This window comes from Pipistrellus kuhlii, unplaced genomic scaffold (assembly GCF_014108245.1).
Source record: "Pipistrellus kuhlii isolate mPipKuh1 unplaced genomic scaffold, mPipKuh1.p scaffold_m20_p_1, whole genome shotgun sequence".
Lineage (NCBI taxonomy): Eukaryota > Metazoa > Chordata > Mammalia > Chiroptera > Vespertilionidae > Pipistrellus > Pipistrellus kuhlii.
In genome coordinates, this window is record NW_023425404.1 from 111,693,268 (window position 1) to 111,709,439 (window position 16,172).

The window sequence follows — 16,172 nt, forward strand, 5'->3', positions numbered from 1 at the left end:
GGTTACCCAAAATAGTAACTACTTTTAATAAAATACAACTAGGAACATCTAGTTGTATCTTACAAAGATAACTTTCTGAGATAAATATATGAAGATTCTTTGAGTAATTAAAAATGAACCCATAGATGTACCGAGTACAGTAGCACACAATTTGTATGTCTACTTTTGAAAGATATTTATTTGCAGCGGAATATACACATTTTAATAATTATGTCAAATACCTTTTAGAATTACACAATCATTTTAGTACACTGCGTACACACGCGCACTGTGTTGTATATGCATCACTTTCTCACTCCACGCAGGAAGGAGTCAATTGCCATACTCCAGAAATGACAATGGAAAAGGAAAAAGAAACAGGAATTACATAAAAGTCGCACAAAAGGGCAGTGCTAGGGGGTTAAGCTGTTGAATAAAAGAAACGCCCCAAACTAAAGGGGAAAAAATTAGTTGCCTTAAATTGGAGCTTTCCGAAGGCTGTCGCGGTGTGCGAGAGCGGGAACGCCGTTTTTTGAGGAAGCGGGGCGGGACCCCGACCCCGTCCCCCGCCTCCTAGGGGTCTTTCGGGGCGGGGGGGGGGGGGGGGGAGGCGGCCGTGAGCCCCTCAGGAGCCGGGGACGGCCCCAGGTGAGCGCGGGCGGGGGGGGGCGGGGAGAGAAAGCGCCGGGCGCGTCCACAAAGCACCCGGGGCCGCCCCTCTCGCTCCGGCTCGGCAGCTCCGGCGGCCGCGCAGAGGCGGCGGCGGCGGGGCGCGGGCGGGGGCGGGCGGCCGGGGCAGAGGCCAGGCGGCCGCGGGGACGCCCGGCGCAGGGAGGCCCGCAGCCCGAGCCGCCGCCGCCCCGGGCCGCCTGCGCGCGCGGCCGCAGCAGCTGAGCGCGCGGCCCGGGTCACGTGGTGCGCGTGTCGAAGGTCACAGCGCGCTCACAATGGAGCTCTCGGAGTCTGTGCAGAAAGGCTTCCAGATGCTGGCCGATCCCGGCTCCTTTGACTCCAACGCCTTCACGCTTCTCCTCCGGGCGGCTTTCCAGAGCCTGCTGGACGCCCAGGCGGACGAGGCCGTGCTGGGTAAGCCGCCAGGCTCGGAGCTGGGTCGGCCTGGGCAGAGGGCGCTGCGAGGAGAGAGCGAGACGGAGGGAGAGGGGAAGCCCCGGGAAGAGGAAGTCACCGGGCTCTGCCCTTCGCTCCGGACGGAGAGCGGGGTGGCGGCTCTGCCCAGACCCAGAGCGGACCCTGGCGTTACTCTGTCCCCAGTTGGCACCTGCGCATAGTCAGCTACAGGCTCCTAGCCGGACTCTCACTTCCAGGCTCTTTGTTCTGTTGAAAAACCCGTGTTTCAGTCTTGTTTGTGGCCTAAACACCTACGGTTCTCAGCCTGGTCCGAGGTAAAGGCTGTTTGACACTTGGATTTCATTAGGCGATTCAAGTTTTTGGTGCTCGGCTGGCAAAGGTTTTAAAGACTCTGCTTCCAAAGTAATTGCTAGGTCAAATAGGGTTGACACCTTCCAATTTAGGGAATACCTCAGGCTCCTCTGACCCCTGCAGTAGGGCAGTGCAGTGTGTTTGCACAGGGTGCACACCCAGAGCGTTAAGACGCGGTGCTCAATGTTTGTTCCGCACCAGTGACCCGGGGGCGAGGCTCAGTGGTGCGGTCAGTGATTGCGGAGTGCCGTGTTTGTATGGATTGAAGACATATTTTAAGACAGTTCGCTTCTAGGTACTTTTCTTAAATATAAATATCCCAACAATTCAAATGTTTGTTTTTTTTTTCTGTAGTTTCATGAACTAAACACGTACAAAAGATATGAAAGTGGAAGTTGTGTAAACGAAAATAGTAGCCACCACCTGGGTAATCTCAAAAAAGGGATGGCTGTCAAAACTTGAAAATTATGTGTAATAGTCTGAACTTGTGCCCTTGCCTTCCTTGAGGTGTTACTGTCCATTAAGGCATTTACACTATAATTAATCAATCTTTAGAGGGAATGTATTCATTCTTAAATTTGCATCACGTGAAACATTTATGTCCTTATTTTCCTCTGAATTTACTCCACCCAATGTTAGAATGGCCACTGTATAGTTATTTTTTCTTTGGAAAATGTTTCCCTAAGAATACTAAAAATATCAAGGCAAAATAAAAGAAGGTAATTGAGATGGGAAATATCAGAATTATTGATGTGTGCTCTTTATTGTTTTGCCATTGACCTTGTTGCTCATCTCATTTACTTACAATCGCCAGTCCTTACAATAGAATTCTTTTTGTTATCTTGTTAAAGGGGCGGGTGTACCCAAATTAAAATATCCCTTTAAGAAACATGACCATAAAAAAACTTATAGACATCACTGGCAATTAATTTATTTTAGATCACCCAGACTTGAAACATATCGACCCAGTGGTTTTAAAACATTGTCACACAGCAGCTGCAACTTACATACTGGAAGCAGGAAAGCAAAGAGCAGACAAATCAACTCTAAGGTATTGCTTAAATTCCATTATCAAATAATATATTTATTACAATTTTAGTTTTAAAATAGGAACTAAACTTTGATTTCTGTTTTCCTTTAGCACTTATCTAGAAGACTGTAAATTTGATAGAGAGCGAATAGAACTGTTTTGCACAGAATATCAGGTTATTTACTTCAATTTTTAAAAATGAACAATTATTGTCTTTTCCTATTCTGTTTGCAAAGATGTTTTCTTTTCTTTTTTTCCCCACCCTCCAGAATAATAAGGATTCCCTAGAAATCCTACTGGGAAGGTAGGTACTGTGTAAAGTGTCAAGTTGAGCCACTTTTCACTTGCAGGTATGAATGAAGAACGCTGGTGTGAAACAAAGTAGGGTAAAAAAACAGGGATTTTGACCAAAAGAGAAGGGGCCAAAGGGCAAGTTAAACAATTGAAGTTAAGCTAATGTTTTTAAAAGATGAAGTTTATTGATATACTTTTTAAAATGATCTTTTACTATTCAAAACTTGAAAATGAAGTTTAACAATGTTTTAAATTCAGAATGGATTAAAATTTTGTGTGTGGTCGTGGTGGGGGGGTGGTGTGTGGAAGCTAGAAACCATTCTTAGTAAAGAAAAATCATGAAAGTTTTCTGTAGTTATTATGTACAAAATTATCATTGTATCTTTCAGTATAGGCAGATCTCTCCCTCATATAACTGATGTTTCTTGGCGTTTGGAATATCAGATAAAGGTAAAGTTTAACTGTTCTCTAAGGGTGGTTAGGAAACTTAAAAAAGTAGAGTTGAACACTGAAATGTGTTGTGTTGTTTTAGACCAATCAACTTCATAAGATGTACAGACCTGCCTATTTGGTGACCTTAAATGTAGAGGTATTTATACATTAGCCCTGTCTAAAAATTAAATGTGTAATGGAATTTCAATTTTCTTGATTTAAACAGCATTTTTTTTCTTCTCTAGAACACTGATTCCCAATCCTACCCAGAGATTAGTTTTAGTTGCAACATGGAACAATTACAGGTACAGTATTAGGATCTGTAAATATGTCCATCTTTTTATAGATGTTTGAGAATTATGCTTTTGGAAAGTTCAAAAGAAAAATAATCTATCTGTCAGTAGATAATGAAGATTGGGTAAGGATTTAATGGGAAGAGGGCTTTAAGAGCAATATTTTAACGTAGACTTCACTTTTGAAATTAAGATGATACTAATAGAGAATTGATCTATATTGGCTGTTCTTTTCAATTAAACTTTTGAGTGTATTGTTGAGTGTAAATTCCTTCTATTTGTGATGACTTTGATCCAATAGGACAAAGCAATATTATAAACATGGCTTTGAAAATGTATTTTGTTTTCAGAAATTGAATTAAACTTTCAAAACAGGATTTTTAAACTGTGTTTTTAAAAGACTTTTTATAAAGGGGGAACTATTCATAAAATTCTAAAATTTTATATTGCCAATGTATGGCAGGGAAAATTCACCACTACATTGATTAATGGACATGACAATGAATTTATTTCTTACCACTTAAAAATGAAGATGATTGCTTGAAATTTTGGTGAAATTGAATTTTCCAAAAGACATCTTCTGCAGTTTTTTTTTAATGTACCCGTTACTCAACTTTAAATGTTCAAAAAAGGTGAATACAGGATAATCATTGTTAGATAACTTGAGAAATTTAATTCATATATGCCTTTCTTGTTAAGAGGATTCGGTTATAAATCATTATTTCAAATCTGAGGGCAAGTAGCCCATTTGAAAATGAACTATTTTAGAGGAAAACCTTCCTTTGATGGTCTGTCAAAGGTTAATATCCTTGTGAATTTTAAACTGTTTATAAAATGTCTCCCGACTTTTTTCTTGAATCTTTCTCAAACTTGGATATTTCCTTCCCATGTTTTATCTTAAAAAACATAGTATTATATACGTCTTTTAGGATTTAGTGGGGAAACTTAAAGATGCTTCGAAAAGCCTGGAAAGAGCAACCCAATTTTAACCTGGGGAAGTTAGCGACCCGCCCGCATCTGGAAGACCAGAACTCCTGGAAGTCCTCATTGGCCGAACCGTCGTTTGGGTCCTCTGTTTTTAATAGAAAAAGGTTTCTTTTTGGATTTATGTCACTCATCAATTTTGACACTTTTTTTTACACGTATGAAAAAGTTGAGGAAAATTCTGCCGGAGTGTTTGAATCTTTAGTATTAACTGTACATTGATCCATTTTGATCATTTTTCATGTCTTAAAAAAGGAAGTAGACAGTATTTACATTCTGAATAAATGCTTTCTCTCCAGAAGAACTGAGCGTTTGTTTTAATGTGTTTGTCAATTATTACTCTGAAGACAGAAGGATTAGCGTTAACTCTTAACGACTGTCTTTCCTCTGGATTAAAATTAAACCTGGTGGGGAAGATGCGATCTCCCGACCTGAGACTTGGGGAGCCGGTGCAGCCACCCTGGGCGGGAGCTGGCCCGTCCCGCTCCCGGCGCTAGGGACTTGCCCGCAGCCCGACTCTCCCCCGCGGGGCCCGAAGCCCCGCCGGCCCGCTCCGCGCGGAGCTCCCGTCCGGAGGGCGGCTGCCCCAGCGCGCCCCGCCTCGGCCGCTGGCGGGAGGGGAAGGGGCCGGGGCCGCGGGAAGACGGGCCGCGCTGTTGTTTCCGCGATCCTAGCTCGGCGCAGGTTCCGCGCCGCGGCGCCCGAGTCTGGGCCGCAGCCCGTGGGGGCGGCTGGGCCTGGAGGGGGCGGTGACCGGGCCCTCCGCGGCGGGAGCTTGTGGAATGGAGCGCCGCGGGCGGAGGACAGAAAAAAGGAATAGCGGGGCGGGTGCGTGGGGTGGGCCGAGCTGCGTGCGGGGAGGGAACGATGCCCGCGCCCGGAGCTGGGTGGCGCGAGTGACGTGGAGGAGAGATGCCTGCGAAGCGCGGCCGTCGCGCGGCGCGAGGGGGAGGGGCGGGCGGCGCGCTGCGCTGGGAGGGGGCGGCAGCGGCCCGACTACACCGACACTAATTCCCTGGCCGCCCTTAAGGAATGAGGGAGCACGTGACCAGGGGGCGGGGGCGGGGGCGGGCGGACTCCGAGCCATTTTGGAGCCGGTGTCAGTTTCCACTCGGCCTTCGGCGGTGCATTTTTTTCCACCTCCCCTCCCCCTCCTCGCCCGCCGCCCCTCCCCCCGCGCTCCGCACGCACACTCACGGCGCCCCCCACTCGCCCGCTCCCCCCACAGCAACTATGAAATAATAATTGTGGTATTAAAGGCAGAGATCGGGGTGAGACAATGGGGATGGTGCAGGGGGAGCCCCGATCCGGATTAGGAACACCTCCCGGCCCCGCAGAATAATACTGATCGCGCCCCCTCCCCCGAGTGCGGAGCGGGAGGCGGCGGCGGCGGCGGCGGCGGCGGCGGCGGCGGCGGCGGCGGCTGAGGAGGAAGAGGCCGAGGAGGCGGCGTTGGAGGCTGAGGAGGAGGAGGAGGCCGAGGCGGAGGAGGAGGAGGCGGAGGAGAAGGAGGAGGAGGCGGAGGAGGAGGAGGAGTGGAGGAGGAGGAGAGGAGGAGGCCGGGCTCCGGAGGCAGCATGAGCAGAGCGCGGCGGCCGCGGCTCCTCTCGGCTGCGCTCGTTGCCCATTGACAGCGGCGTCTGCAGCTCGCTTCAAGATGGCCGCTTGGCTCACATTCATTTTCTGCTGAACGACTTTTAACTTTCATTGTCTTTTCCGCCCGCTTCGATCGCCTCTCGCCGGCTGCCTTTTCCGGGTACGTAGGAGTAGGAGCGCCCCGGGCCGGGGCCGGGGGCCGGCGGAGGCCGCGCGGGGCCGGGGCCGGCCGCGGGAGGACTGGGAGCGGCCCCCCCGCCCTCGCCCCGCCGGCCGGAGGGCGCTGACAGCGTGGGCACCGAGCCCCGCGCCGCCACCGCCGCCGCCCGCCGGGCCCCGCGCGCCGCCCGCGCCCGCGAGCACGCGCCCGCGCCGCCCGCCGCCTCCCGCGGCGCCGGGACCGACCCGCAGCCCGCGCCGCCCGCGCCGCCGCCAGCCGGGCTCGGCGCCGCTCCAGCCGCCTCCCGCTCCGGCCGGGCGCGCCGCGCGCGGCCCCACGATTTAGTTCCTTTCTCCCCCCCGCGCCCCTCTGCACCCCCGCGGCGCACATGGCCCCCGAGGAGAACACTTCTGCTCGCAGCCCCTGCGGCTCCCGCGGCCGCGGCGCCCTTTGTTGGGAGGTAGATTTTGATGAAACGGGGACGGGTTCCTGAAACCGGGAGCTGCTCGGGTCAAGTGGCTTCCCTCCTCTCCCGAAGAAAGGGCTTTTGAGGGGTTTGAACAACCAGAGAACGCCCCCATTTTATAGGGACGGGTTACGTGGGGGGCAGCGGTCCCGCCAAGGTGAATGTTAGACGGGGGCGAGCCCAAATAAAAATGTTATTAACTTAAGTTGGAGGGACACTTGTGTGAAATTGGATGGCTTGTAAGATGGCGGTTCCCAGTTGTTCCAAGGTTTCCTGCGTTTGTGTTTAAAATGGTAAAGTTTTCAAGGTGTTATTTGTTATTAGTCTTGAATAAGTTATCCAAACCTCACTTGAAACGTGCTCCCTGGGAAGTGGCCATTTCAAATTTGGAGCTTTTTTTTTTTTGCAATGATGATGGTGACTGGACGTTAGTCTTGCAGGAGGTTTCCTTTCTTTTCAAGCTTTTTCCTCTTTTTCCCTCTCGGAGATCACAGTTTTTCTCTCAACCTCTACAATGGGTTGCACTTAGAACCTCAACTTAAGTCCACTATGGTTTATAGATTTTGCTAAATGTCAGCATAGGTCATATGGTAAAGAGATGCTTTGCAAAAGGAGCACCAAAAAGTGATTGAATACAGTTGCGCAGTCTTTTGGGTTTGACAGCAATATTGTCTGATCTTTTAGTCCCAAAGAGGTACAATTAATAATTGGAAATAAACAAGTACAGAGACTTTAATCATTTCCAATTGCAATAAAAGGATTTAGTGGGCTTAGTTGTCACGGTTCAATATTTGAAAGAGAAGGATGCATTAACCCTTTCCCTTAAACTAGGCAAAATCCTAGGCATATTTTTCCATTACAAGTGTAGCTTGGTGGTACCTAGAATATTATGAGTAGTTCATTTTATTTCTTAACCTTCAAATTTTGGAAACATATTATAAGCTATATTAAACACTTGAAACTTAAGGATGCAAATTGTTGACAGTATATACTAATTTATGAGACTACGTTAACATTTGAATTAGTCTAATCAGAATCTCTGAGGTTGATTTTATGAGCAAATTTATAAAGTTTTAATACTTGAGTACATTCCCATACTTCTACCCCAGAGTGCAAATGTTTGAAATAACCTACCTGTGCAAGTTATACATCTAGTACCAATATATTTAAGGTCATGGATAAGTCATTGTGTGTGCACTTGTGTATACACATACGAACACTTTTGTAAGAAAATTGAGCATTTCATTGTGCTTGATATTCTACCAAGTCTTTAAGCAAAATTTTAAGCAAAATTCTCCCTGGGAGCCAAGCTAGCCCCTACTTCACCCATACTTGCATTGGGCTGTGAGCCTCTACTGGGGTTTTGAAATTCATTTGCATTTCTTAGATTGCAATAGTCAAGCCAATTGTTAGCATAATAAGAACTTGCTTCTGTTTTCCTTCATTTTGACATTACTGGTATTAGGCCTCCAATCAAATTGACAGCCCCAACTAAGTATGCCATAATGGCAAGTTTTAACTCTTGAATATTTTTGCCATTGTACGTCTGATGCATTTTTGCTTGCTTAGTTGACAGTTTCTATGATGGAACCTAGAAGGTTTTCACTTCTAAGGTGCAAGTGTTTCTTAAACCTTATCAGCATGTCAAATGTTTTCAGTCTTCATTAAGCTGCCAGTACTTTCAAATGGTGTAAAAAGACAAAGACCCTGAGTTTTATATAGTAACAAAGTGATACTTATTAGCATCATAAATGATAATAGGGTTGTGGCCAAATTCTTCTGAACTTAGGTAGAGGAGTTGTGTGAATTAAGACTTTAAGATGAATTTGAAAGGGTTTTGGTCAAGTATATGTGACTTAAATATTTAAAGCCAGTCAATAGATAACCCTTCGCTGAGGTTTGACTGTTCTGGTGTGTTATATTTGTGTTTGGTGTTGGTTTTCTGTAAAGTAGAGAAAGGCAGCTCTTTTTATTGAAGCCCCTGACAATGTTCATGATCGGTGGCATTAGTGTGGTGTGCTTTCACGGGCGAGGGCAGATCCTGTGGTGTCAGAAAGAGAGTTTTCTTTAACAACAAAGAATACTTGTTTTTAATCACCAAGTGCAATGGATTTAAGCATTGCTACTCTTTAGGGATATGCTCCACCCACAGCTCCTCTGCAACCCTACTTAGACTTATACCAATACTATGTTGACAGTATTCTTCTAAACAAGTAACCCAAAGGTAACTGAGGAGTCACACATGAAGCTTTCTGGTTGAAGTCACTGATTGCCTCTATAGGCACTTTCATAAAAGAGGTGTTGTTTTTACCATTTTTTAGTACTCTAAAGCTTTTAGTTTCAGCCATTGAGGTATGTTCATTGGTATTTCCCTACTCTACATAAAAATTTCCTAAAAATTACAATCTTAGATGTATCTTCAAGTTTCACAAGCTGCCAGATATCTATTCAAGGCAACTTGGAGAATGTCCTTCAAGAAGATCTAGAAACTTAGTCTTATTTCAGGTTCTGGGAGTAAAATGTATTTTTCAAGAATACTACACGAAATAATTGGCTTCCTTGATTGTCCACTGGTGTATGATTGCTGATAGTTCCCCACTGTGACTTTTTATAACATATAATATCTGTTGGGAATATCGTTTCATCGTACGGGGGTCTTTGTGGCGTTTAAGCTGAGAAAATGGCATTTGTTTTTCTCTTCCATGGTTGCTCTGGGTTGACAAGGTGTTGATTTAGCTTTGGGAATGGGCTGTGGTCACATGGTTCTTTACATATTGTCGCTATTGTGGCGATTAAAGAAGTTTTTCTAGTCTCCATCATAGCTCAAATAAAACAGGGCTTTTCCCCTTCTCCTCTTCTTGTAAATTTCAGTTTTTAGCCTTTTCAAAACTTTGTATCGCTCATCTAATCTGCAGCAGAACTTCATATTAAAGAAGAAAGCTTTAGAGAAGTTCAGTTCAATAAACATCTCTGCAATTTGAGCTCTGACGGTTTCGGGCTAAGTGCACAGTTGGCAATTCTCAAAAGATCCCTTCGTGAAATTTTTGATCTAGTGATTGCAAACAGGAGAGACCGAAAGAGTCAAGATCTAAAAGAAGCTCTTCGCACAGCATCGACGTGGAAAGAGGCCCCCAAGAGTGTCCGAAATGGCCGGGAGTGCGGTTTGCATTTCCCTTCACCACTCGCCTACTCTGGGGTCCCCCAAACTGCCCCTCTGGGTCCTGGCGGGCCGGGATCTCGTTCCCCGGAGCCGCGGGCCTCGTGGGGCGGCCCCACCCCCGGCCTCGCGCCCACCCCGCCCCGCGCCGGCCCCGCCCCCGCGCCGGCCCCGCCCCCGCCCCCGCCGCGCTGCCACCGCTGCCCCAGCCCGCACGCTGCCTGCCGGAGCTCGGGCTCGGCCCGGGTCCGCAAGGAGTTGTAGCTGTGGCCGGATGCCAAGTGTAAGTGTAAGTTGCTATGGAAACCCCGACTGAGGCGAGTTCCGAATCCGGAGCAGACGGAGCCGCGGAGCCCGGTGCTGCTGGATCCGCCCCTTGCATCCCGGCCCCGGGCGTCCGTGCTCAGGCCCCAGCCCCAGGCCGACTGGAGGTGCTTCTCCCGAGGCCCCAGCACCCAGCTCCGGAAATGCCAGGGATGCAGATAGAGCAGAATTTATTTTCCCTTTGTGTTGCCTAAAAAACGTGCCAGGTTCTGGTTGCTGGAAGCGCCTAAAACAACAGGAACCCCTGGAAAGCCGGGGCATGCTCCTGGGTTTCGATGGAAGATCCATAAGGCAGCTTTACAATAAATGTGGGAGACTGAACGAGCCCTAGCGGCTGGTAAATGTCTGTGGGGACTGTGGGGCTTCTAGGCTGGAGGACAAATGGAAGAAAGAGACCGAATACTCAGCTCCCTGCCCCCACCCCAGACCTTTCCTTGTCCTGCTGGAATGACCTGAGGACCACAAGTTAACTTTAGTTGGAACCTCTTTCACCGTTTCAGGATAATTGATTCAAGCCTGATTAGTATATTTCTTCTGTAGAATTCATTGGGATAGTAGCTATACAATGTTAAATGAGTTTCAGGAACACCGGCATTTCAGAATGTAAGGTTACTAGGAGTTGGAGATAATGTTGATTCTCCTGTGAATTATGGCCAATATTTCTGTCTTGCAGGATCTTTTATTAAGCAGAAATGCATCGAACAACCAGAATCAAGATCACTGAGCTAAATCCCCACCTGATGTGTGTGCTTTGTGGAGGGTACTTCATTGATGCCACAACCATAATAGAATGTCTACATTCCTGTAAGTACAAAGTTTTAGACCTTTTTTGTGTCATATTTCACACTTTATCCTGAAATAGGAAAACTGACAATTCTGCAGCCCATGGGAATGTTGGTACAAAATGATGGAATTGTTTCTTCTCTTGCATTTAGTGACTTTTTATTGATAAATATTTAATAAAATATAAGTATGCAATGTATAAATGTCCTCAGGATATTAGTTTTATTTAATTTAAAATAACTTTTGGCATTTACCAGTTTTCTACTATTATTCATTTTTAACACAATTTTAATGCTTAGTATATAATGTCTAAATTTGCAAAAATGTGTTTTTACTTCTAGTCTGTAAAACATGTATTGTGCGCTACCTGGAGACCAGCAAGTATTGCCCTATCTGTGATGTCCAAGTTCACAAAACCAGACCACTACTGAACATAAGGTAGAATATTTTTAAAATCATTGTGTGGTTGGAATTACATAATTTAGCTAAGGTTTACTCTGTTTATTTCTTCATAGAAAATTTACCCTCTAATTCCCACCTAATGTGTATGCTTTTTTTGCAAAGTAGCCCTTAATTTCATGCCATGTTAATAATGACTAATTGTAAACAAAGTTCAGTGTTATTCAAGTGATGTTAAGATTTTGAAAACTGAATCAGTTTTTCATTTTTCATTGTTTTCTTGACAAATAATAGGCAAAATTGAATGTGTTCAAAGTACTTCTATTCTCTATTCTCTTTCATAAATAATTTAGTAATTTGAAGGGCATACATCTCATGACTCAGTAAAATTCGAAGAATTTATTGAATATAAAATATTTTTTCTACTGATTTAAAATAGTGCTACTACATAAAGAACTTTTGTTATCTTATTAATGTAGTTGTAGACAGTCATAGTCAAGTAAAATACAATAGCAGCAGGAAAACAAGGAATCTATAATAACTTGTGAACATTTTAGTTTTTGTCATATTGATAGTTTATTTTTCTAATTTATTTTTCAGGTCAGATAAAACTCTTCAAGATATTGTATACAAATTAGTTCCAGGGCTTTTCAAAAGTGGGTAAACTGCTTAAAATTTAATTTTTAAAAAGTATTTTATCAGTTTTACCTGCTATACCAAATGTTTAAGTTTTTCCACCCCCTTTCCCCTCCCCCTCCTCTTCTTTAGATGAAATGAAGAGAAGAAGGGATTTTTATGCAGCTCATCCTTCAGCTGATGGTAAACTCTTTGGAGGGGGGAAGACATTTTATTTGGAGGGAGAACTTTCTATAATTTATTAAAATTGAATTTAATCCAAATATCACTTCTATTCTCATATATAATTACTTAATTTTTTAAATTTGACTTTCATAATGTCTTTATAGCCACCAATGGCTCTAATGAAGATAGAGGAGAAGTTGCAGATGAAGATAAGAGAATTATAACCGATGATGAGATAATAAGTTTATCCATTGAATTCTTTGATCAGAACAGGTAAATTCTTTAGGAAATATGATTTATACTTATATGTTTATTAGATATGTTGTTCCCCTAATAAATGATCTGTTTCTTAGATTGGATCGCAAAGTAAATAAAGACAAGGAGAAATCTAAGGAGGAGGTAAGGTTCCATATTTCAAAAGCATAAAAAAAATTTAGATTCTAAATTTTATGAGTGTATGTTGCCCTTTAGAATATTCTAGGGTCAGATGATGCTGTCGAATGGAAGAAATTTGTCAAGTTTGATGTTTAAGAGTGACTTATATATCTGATAGTTTATAAATAGAATTTAATTTACATATGATTGCTATTGTTACAAAATATTTTAAATAAGTAATGTTTAATGCTTTGACATACTTAAGATTTTTTATTATACCAGGAATCTGTTCATTTAGTATTTATAAAAATAGTAAATGCAAAGTATAGTTAAGAATTTAGTCATATCCCACTTTTGGGGATACCTTATGTTACTCAGACAATCTAATTAAAACTTTTTTTTAATCTGAAAGTTAAGAATTTAAAAAAAATACTTTTCTGAATGTACTTAGGTTAATGATAAAAGATACTTACGATGCCCAGCAGCAATGACTGTAATGCACCTAAGAAAGTTTCTCAGAAGTAAAATGGACATACCTAATACTTTCCAGGTATGTACTTTACAATATTCTTGCATTTTATATAGATATTTTTTAATTCAATGACTTTTTTTCTTTTTGGATTCTGAATCCCAAAAAGCAGTAAATTTTTTAAATTCAATTTAGTACTTAACTTGGAAATATCTCTTAAAATAAATTGTTTTATGCTATGAAAACAAATCCCTTAATAATTTCAAGAAATATCTGTTCCCATTTGAGATTTCAAGAGTGATTATTTGTCCAAATGTTTGGAGAAAATGTTTTTTAAAGCACCTTTGGGTTATATTTAGACCAAAAAAAAAAAATCTAGATTTACTTTTGCACTGTGATATTTAATTGAAATATCATTTTTTAATAGATTGATGTCATGTATGAAGAGGAACCTTTAAAGGATTACTATACACTAATGGATATCGCCTACATTTATACCTGGAGAAGAGTAAGTAGCATATCTGATACACATTATTTTGGTAAACCATAAAGAGTTAAGATTAATTTCTTCCTTTTAACTTTATAGAATGGTCCACTTCCTTTGAAATACAGAGTTCGACCTACTTGTAAAAGAATGAAGATCAGTCACCAGAGAGATGGACTGACAAATGCTGGAGAACTGGAAAGTGACTCTGGAAGTGACAAGGCCAACAGCCCAGCAGGAGGTATTCCCTCCACCTCTTCTTGTTTGCCTAGCCCTAGTACTCCAGTTCAGTCTCCTCACCCTCAGTTTCCTCACATTTCCAGTACTATGAATGGAACCAGCAGCAGTCCCAGCGGTAACCACCAATCTTCCTTTGCCAGTAGACCTCGGAAATCTTCAGTGAATGGGTCATCAGCAACTTCATCTGGTTGATACCTGAGACCTTAAGGAAAACAATTTTAAATCCCTGATTTATATAGATATCTTCATGCCATTACAGCTTTATAGATGTTAATACATGTGACTATCGTCCAATTTGCTTTCTTTTGTAGTGCATTGAAGTTGGCTATAAAAGATGGACTAGATGTGATATTGATATGGACGTTAATTGAAAAGAAAGATTGTTCCTATGAAGAATTGGTTACTGAGAGGCAGACAAGAATTTTTTCTGTGTTAGGAAAGATATGAAATGGTTTCTGTAACCGTTGTTTGGATTTGAAAGTATTCTGCAGTGGATATAAACATTTGGCCATAGTTTGTTAATCTCAACTAACGCTGCCTATGTTACATTCTTCTTGATTGTTCTTGTTAGTAAGCTGTTTTGTGAACCTGTAGAAAACAAGTGCTTTTTATCTGAAAATTCAACAAACAGAAAGAATACGCATAGAATAATGCATTCTATGTAGCCATGTCACTGTGAATAACGATTTCTTGCATATTTAGCCATTTTGATTCCTTTTTGATTTTTACTTCTCTGTTGCTACGCAAAACCGATCAAAGGAAAGTAAACTTCAGTTTTACAATCTGTATGCCTAAAAGCGGGTAACTACCGTTTATTTTACTGACTTGTTTAAATGATTCGCTTTTGTAAGAATCAGATGGCATTATGCTTGTTGTACAATGCCATATTGGTATATGACATAACAGGAAACAGTATTGTATGATATATTTATAAATGCTTTAAAGAAAATATTGTGTTTCATGCATTCAAAAATGGTTGTTAAAATTCTCCCAACCGGTTCGACCTTTGCAGATACCATATGTTTGAGCCTTTTCGGCATAGAATATTTTTAATGTGGATATTTAATTCTAAAGTCTGTTCCTTTGGAAGTAATTGGCAAATCATATTGACTTTCTCTAGTGATACATGTTTACTTTGTTGCAGAAAAACTTTTAACAAAGGAATTTGGAAATAGTGTCTTCATTTCCCATTGCTTATGATGAAATTACTGTGTTTTAAAAACGTATATTGATCACTACAATCTTAAGACAAATTTTAAAATAAACCAGCAAATTGCTGAAGGAAGACATTTTATCTAAAATTATTTTAATATGTGATATAACAGTAATTTAAAATTTAAGAGTTGCTTTTATAGTTGTAAACAACGGCATATGCCATCTATCTAATGTCTGGAAATAGAAGCAATTTACCATGAGCTTCTACAGGTATTTTTAAATAGAGTGAGCATATTGAATTTAAAATATGAATAACCTCAACAATTTTCGGTTTGTATTTTGCTTTGGTCGAACTTGGTGTGTGTTCATCACCCATCAGTTATTTGTGAGGGTGTTTATATGAATATTGTTTCATGTTTGTATGGGAAAATTGTAGCTAAACAGTTTCATTGTCCCTAGTCTGCAAAAGAAGCACAATTCTATTGCTTTGTCTTGCTTATAGTCATTAAATCATTACTTTACATATATTGTTGTTACTTCTGCTTTCTTTAAAAATACAGTAAATGAAGTTTTATGAAACTACAAATACATATATTTTTATTTTGACCTAAATTTGTACAGTCCCACTGTGTTGTTTCTAATTATAGATGTAAAATTAAATTTCATTTGTAATTGGGAAAATTTCAATAAATGGGATATCATTTAGAAAATAGCTAAGACTGTAATAAAAATTTGCTATCAAAAGCACAATGTGCGGAAGTTTTGGAAACCCTATTGTGGATAACAACAGATAAAAGCTAAAGGGAATCCATTGCTGTCTTAAATAGTGATGTTGGTAAGAAGTTCATGATTTGTTGTATAATTGCTTAAAAACCCAATTGAAAGATGTATCTGTTTATTTCCTTTATAACCTTTGAAGTAAAAGTTACCCATGTTTGCCAATTTTGGTGAATTTAACTTGTTTTTCTAGGCCTCAACTTTTTCATATCTAAGAAAAGTTAATGAAAATTGCAAGTGGTATTTTTACTTTGGATGATTGTATGTTTAAAAAAATGAAAAAAAACTTTTCAAAGGCTAAACACTTCAAACACTAGTGGACTGTCATTTGACTTATTCAAAACCAAATTGTAAAATCAACATGGGACTTAGACTTTAGTGATGAATTTATTTTTGAAGTTACTAAAATATCAGATGTTGCATTTATGGCTTAATACTTTTATCATACTTGAAAATGTACATTTATTTTATTTGAAAGGATTTTTCCCCTCACTCAATTTGAAAATTGCTTAAGCAATTAAAGGGTATTTCAGC

The 16,172-nt window shown here is 41.8% G+C and overlaps 2 protein-coding genes across 9 annotated transcripts; both read left to right on the plus strand.

Annotated features, from left to right (window-relative positions):
• The first annotated feature begins 817 nt into the window (after positions 1-817).
• On the plus strand, positions 818-4,753 carry COMMD3 (COMM domain containing 3). 5 transcript variants are annotated; one of them, XM_036459888.2, is made up of 8 exons: positions 830-1,061; positions 2,355-2,470; positions 2,561-2,624; positions 2,719-2,753; positions 3,133-3,193; positions 3,276-3,332; positions 3,421-3,480; positions 4,379-4,753. In XM_036459888.2, the coding sequence occupies exons 1-8, from the start codon at positions 927-929 to the stop codon at positions 4,415-4,417; spliced, it is 567 nt and encodes a 188-aa protein (XP_036315781.1). In that variant the 5' UTR covers positions 830-926; the 3' UTR covers positions 4,418-4,753. The 5 variants fall into 5 exon arrangements, with proteins under 5 accessions (XP_036315798.1, XP_036315789.1, XP_036315781.1 ...); XM_036459879.2 differs by having other exon boundaries at positions 844-1,065; positions 2,359-2,470; positions 4,398-4,753; XM_036459869.2 differs by having other exon boundaries at positions 847-1,061; positions 4,398-4,753.
• Positions 4,754-6,070: 1,317 nt separating this feature from the next.
• Positions 6,071-15,803, plus strand: BMI1 (BMI1 proto-oncogene, polycomb ring finger). 4 transcript variants are annotated; one of them, XM_036459854.2, is made up of 11 exons: positions 6,071-6,208; positions 10,829-10,959; positions 11,280-11,376; positions 11,938-11,993; positions 12,106-12,156; positions 12,303-12,411; positions 12,492-12,537; positions 12,965-13,063; positions 13,410-13,490; positions 13,569-13,707; positions 13,790-15,803. In XM_036459854.2, exons 2-11 carry the CDS (start codon positions 10,848-10,850, stop codon positions 13,795-13,797), a joined length of 798 nt encoding a protein of 265 aa, XP_036315747.1. In that variant the 5' UTR covers positions 6,071-6,208; positions 10,829-10,847; the 3' UTR covers positions 13,798-15,803. The 4 variants fall into 4 exon arrangements, with proteins under 4 accessions (XP_036315747.1, XP_036315723.1, XP_036315738.1 ...); XM_036459830.2 differs by having other exon boundaries at positions 13,569-15,803; XM_036459845.2 differs by lacking the exon at positions 6,071-6,208 and adding an exon at positions 9,999-10,114 and having other exon boundaries at positions 13,569-15,803.
• The last annotated feature ends 369 nt before the right edge of the window (positions 15,804-16,172 follow it).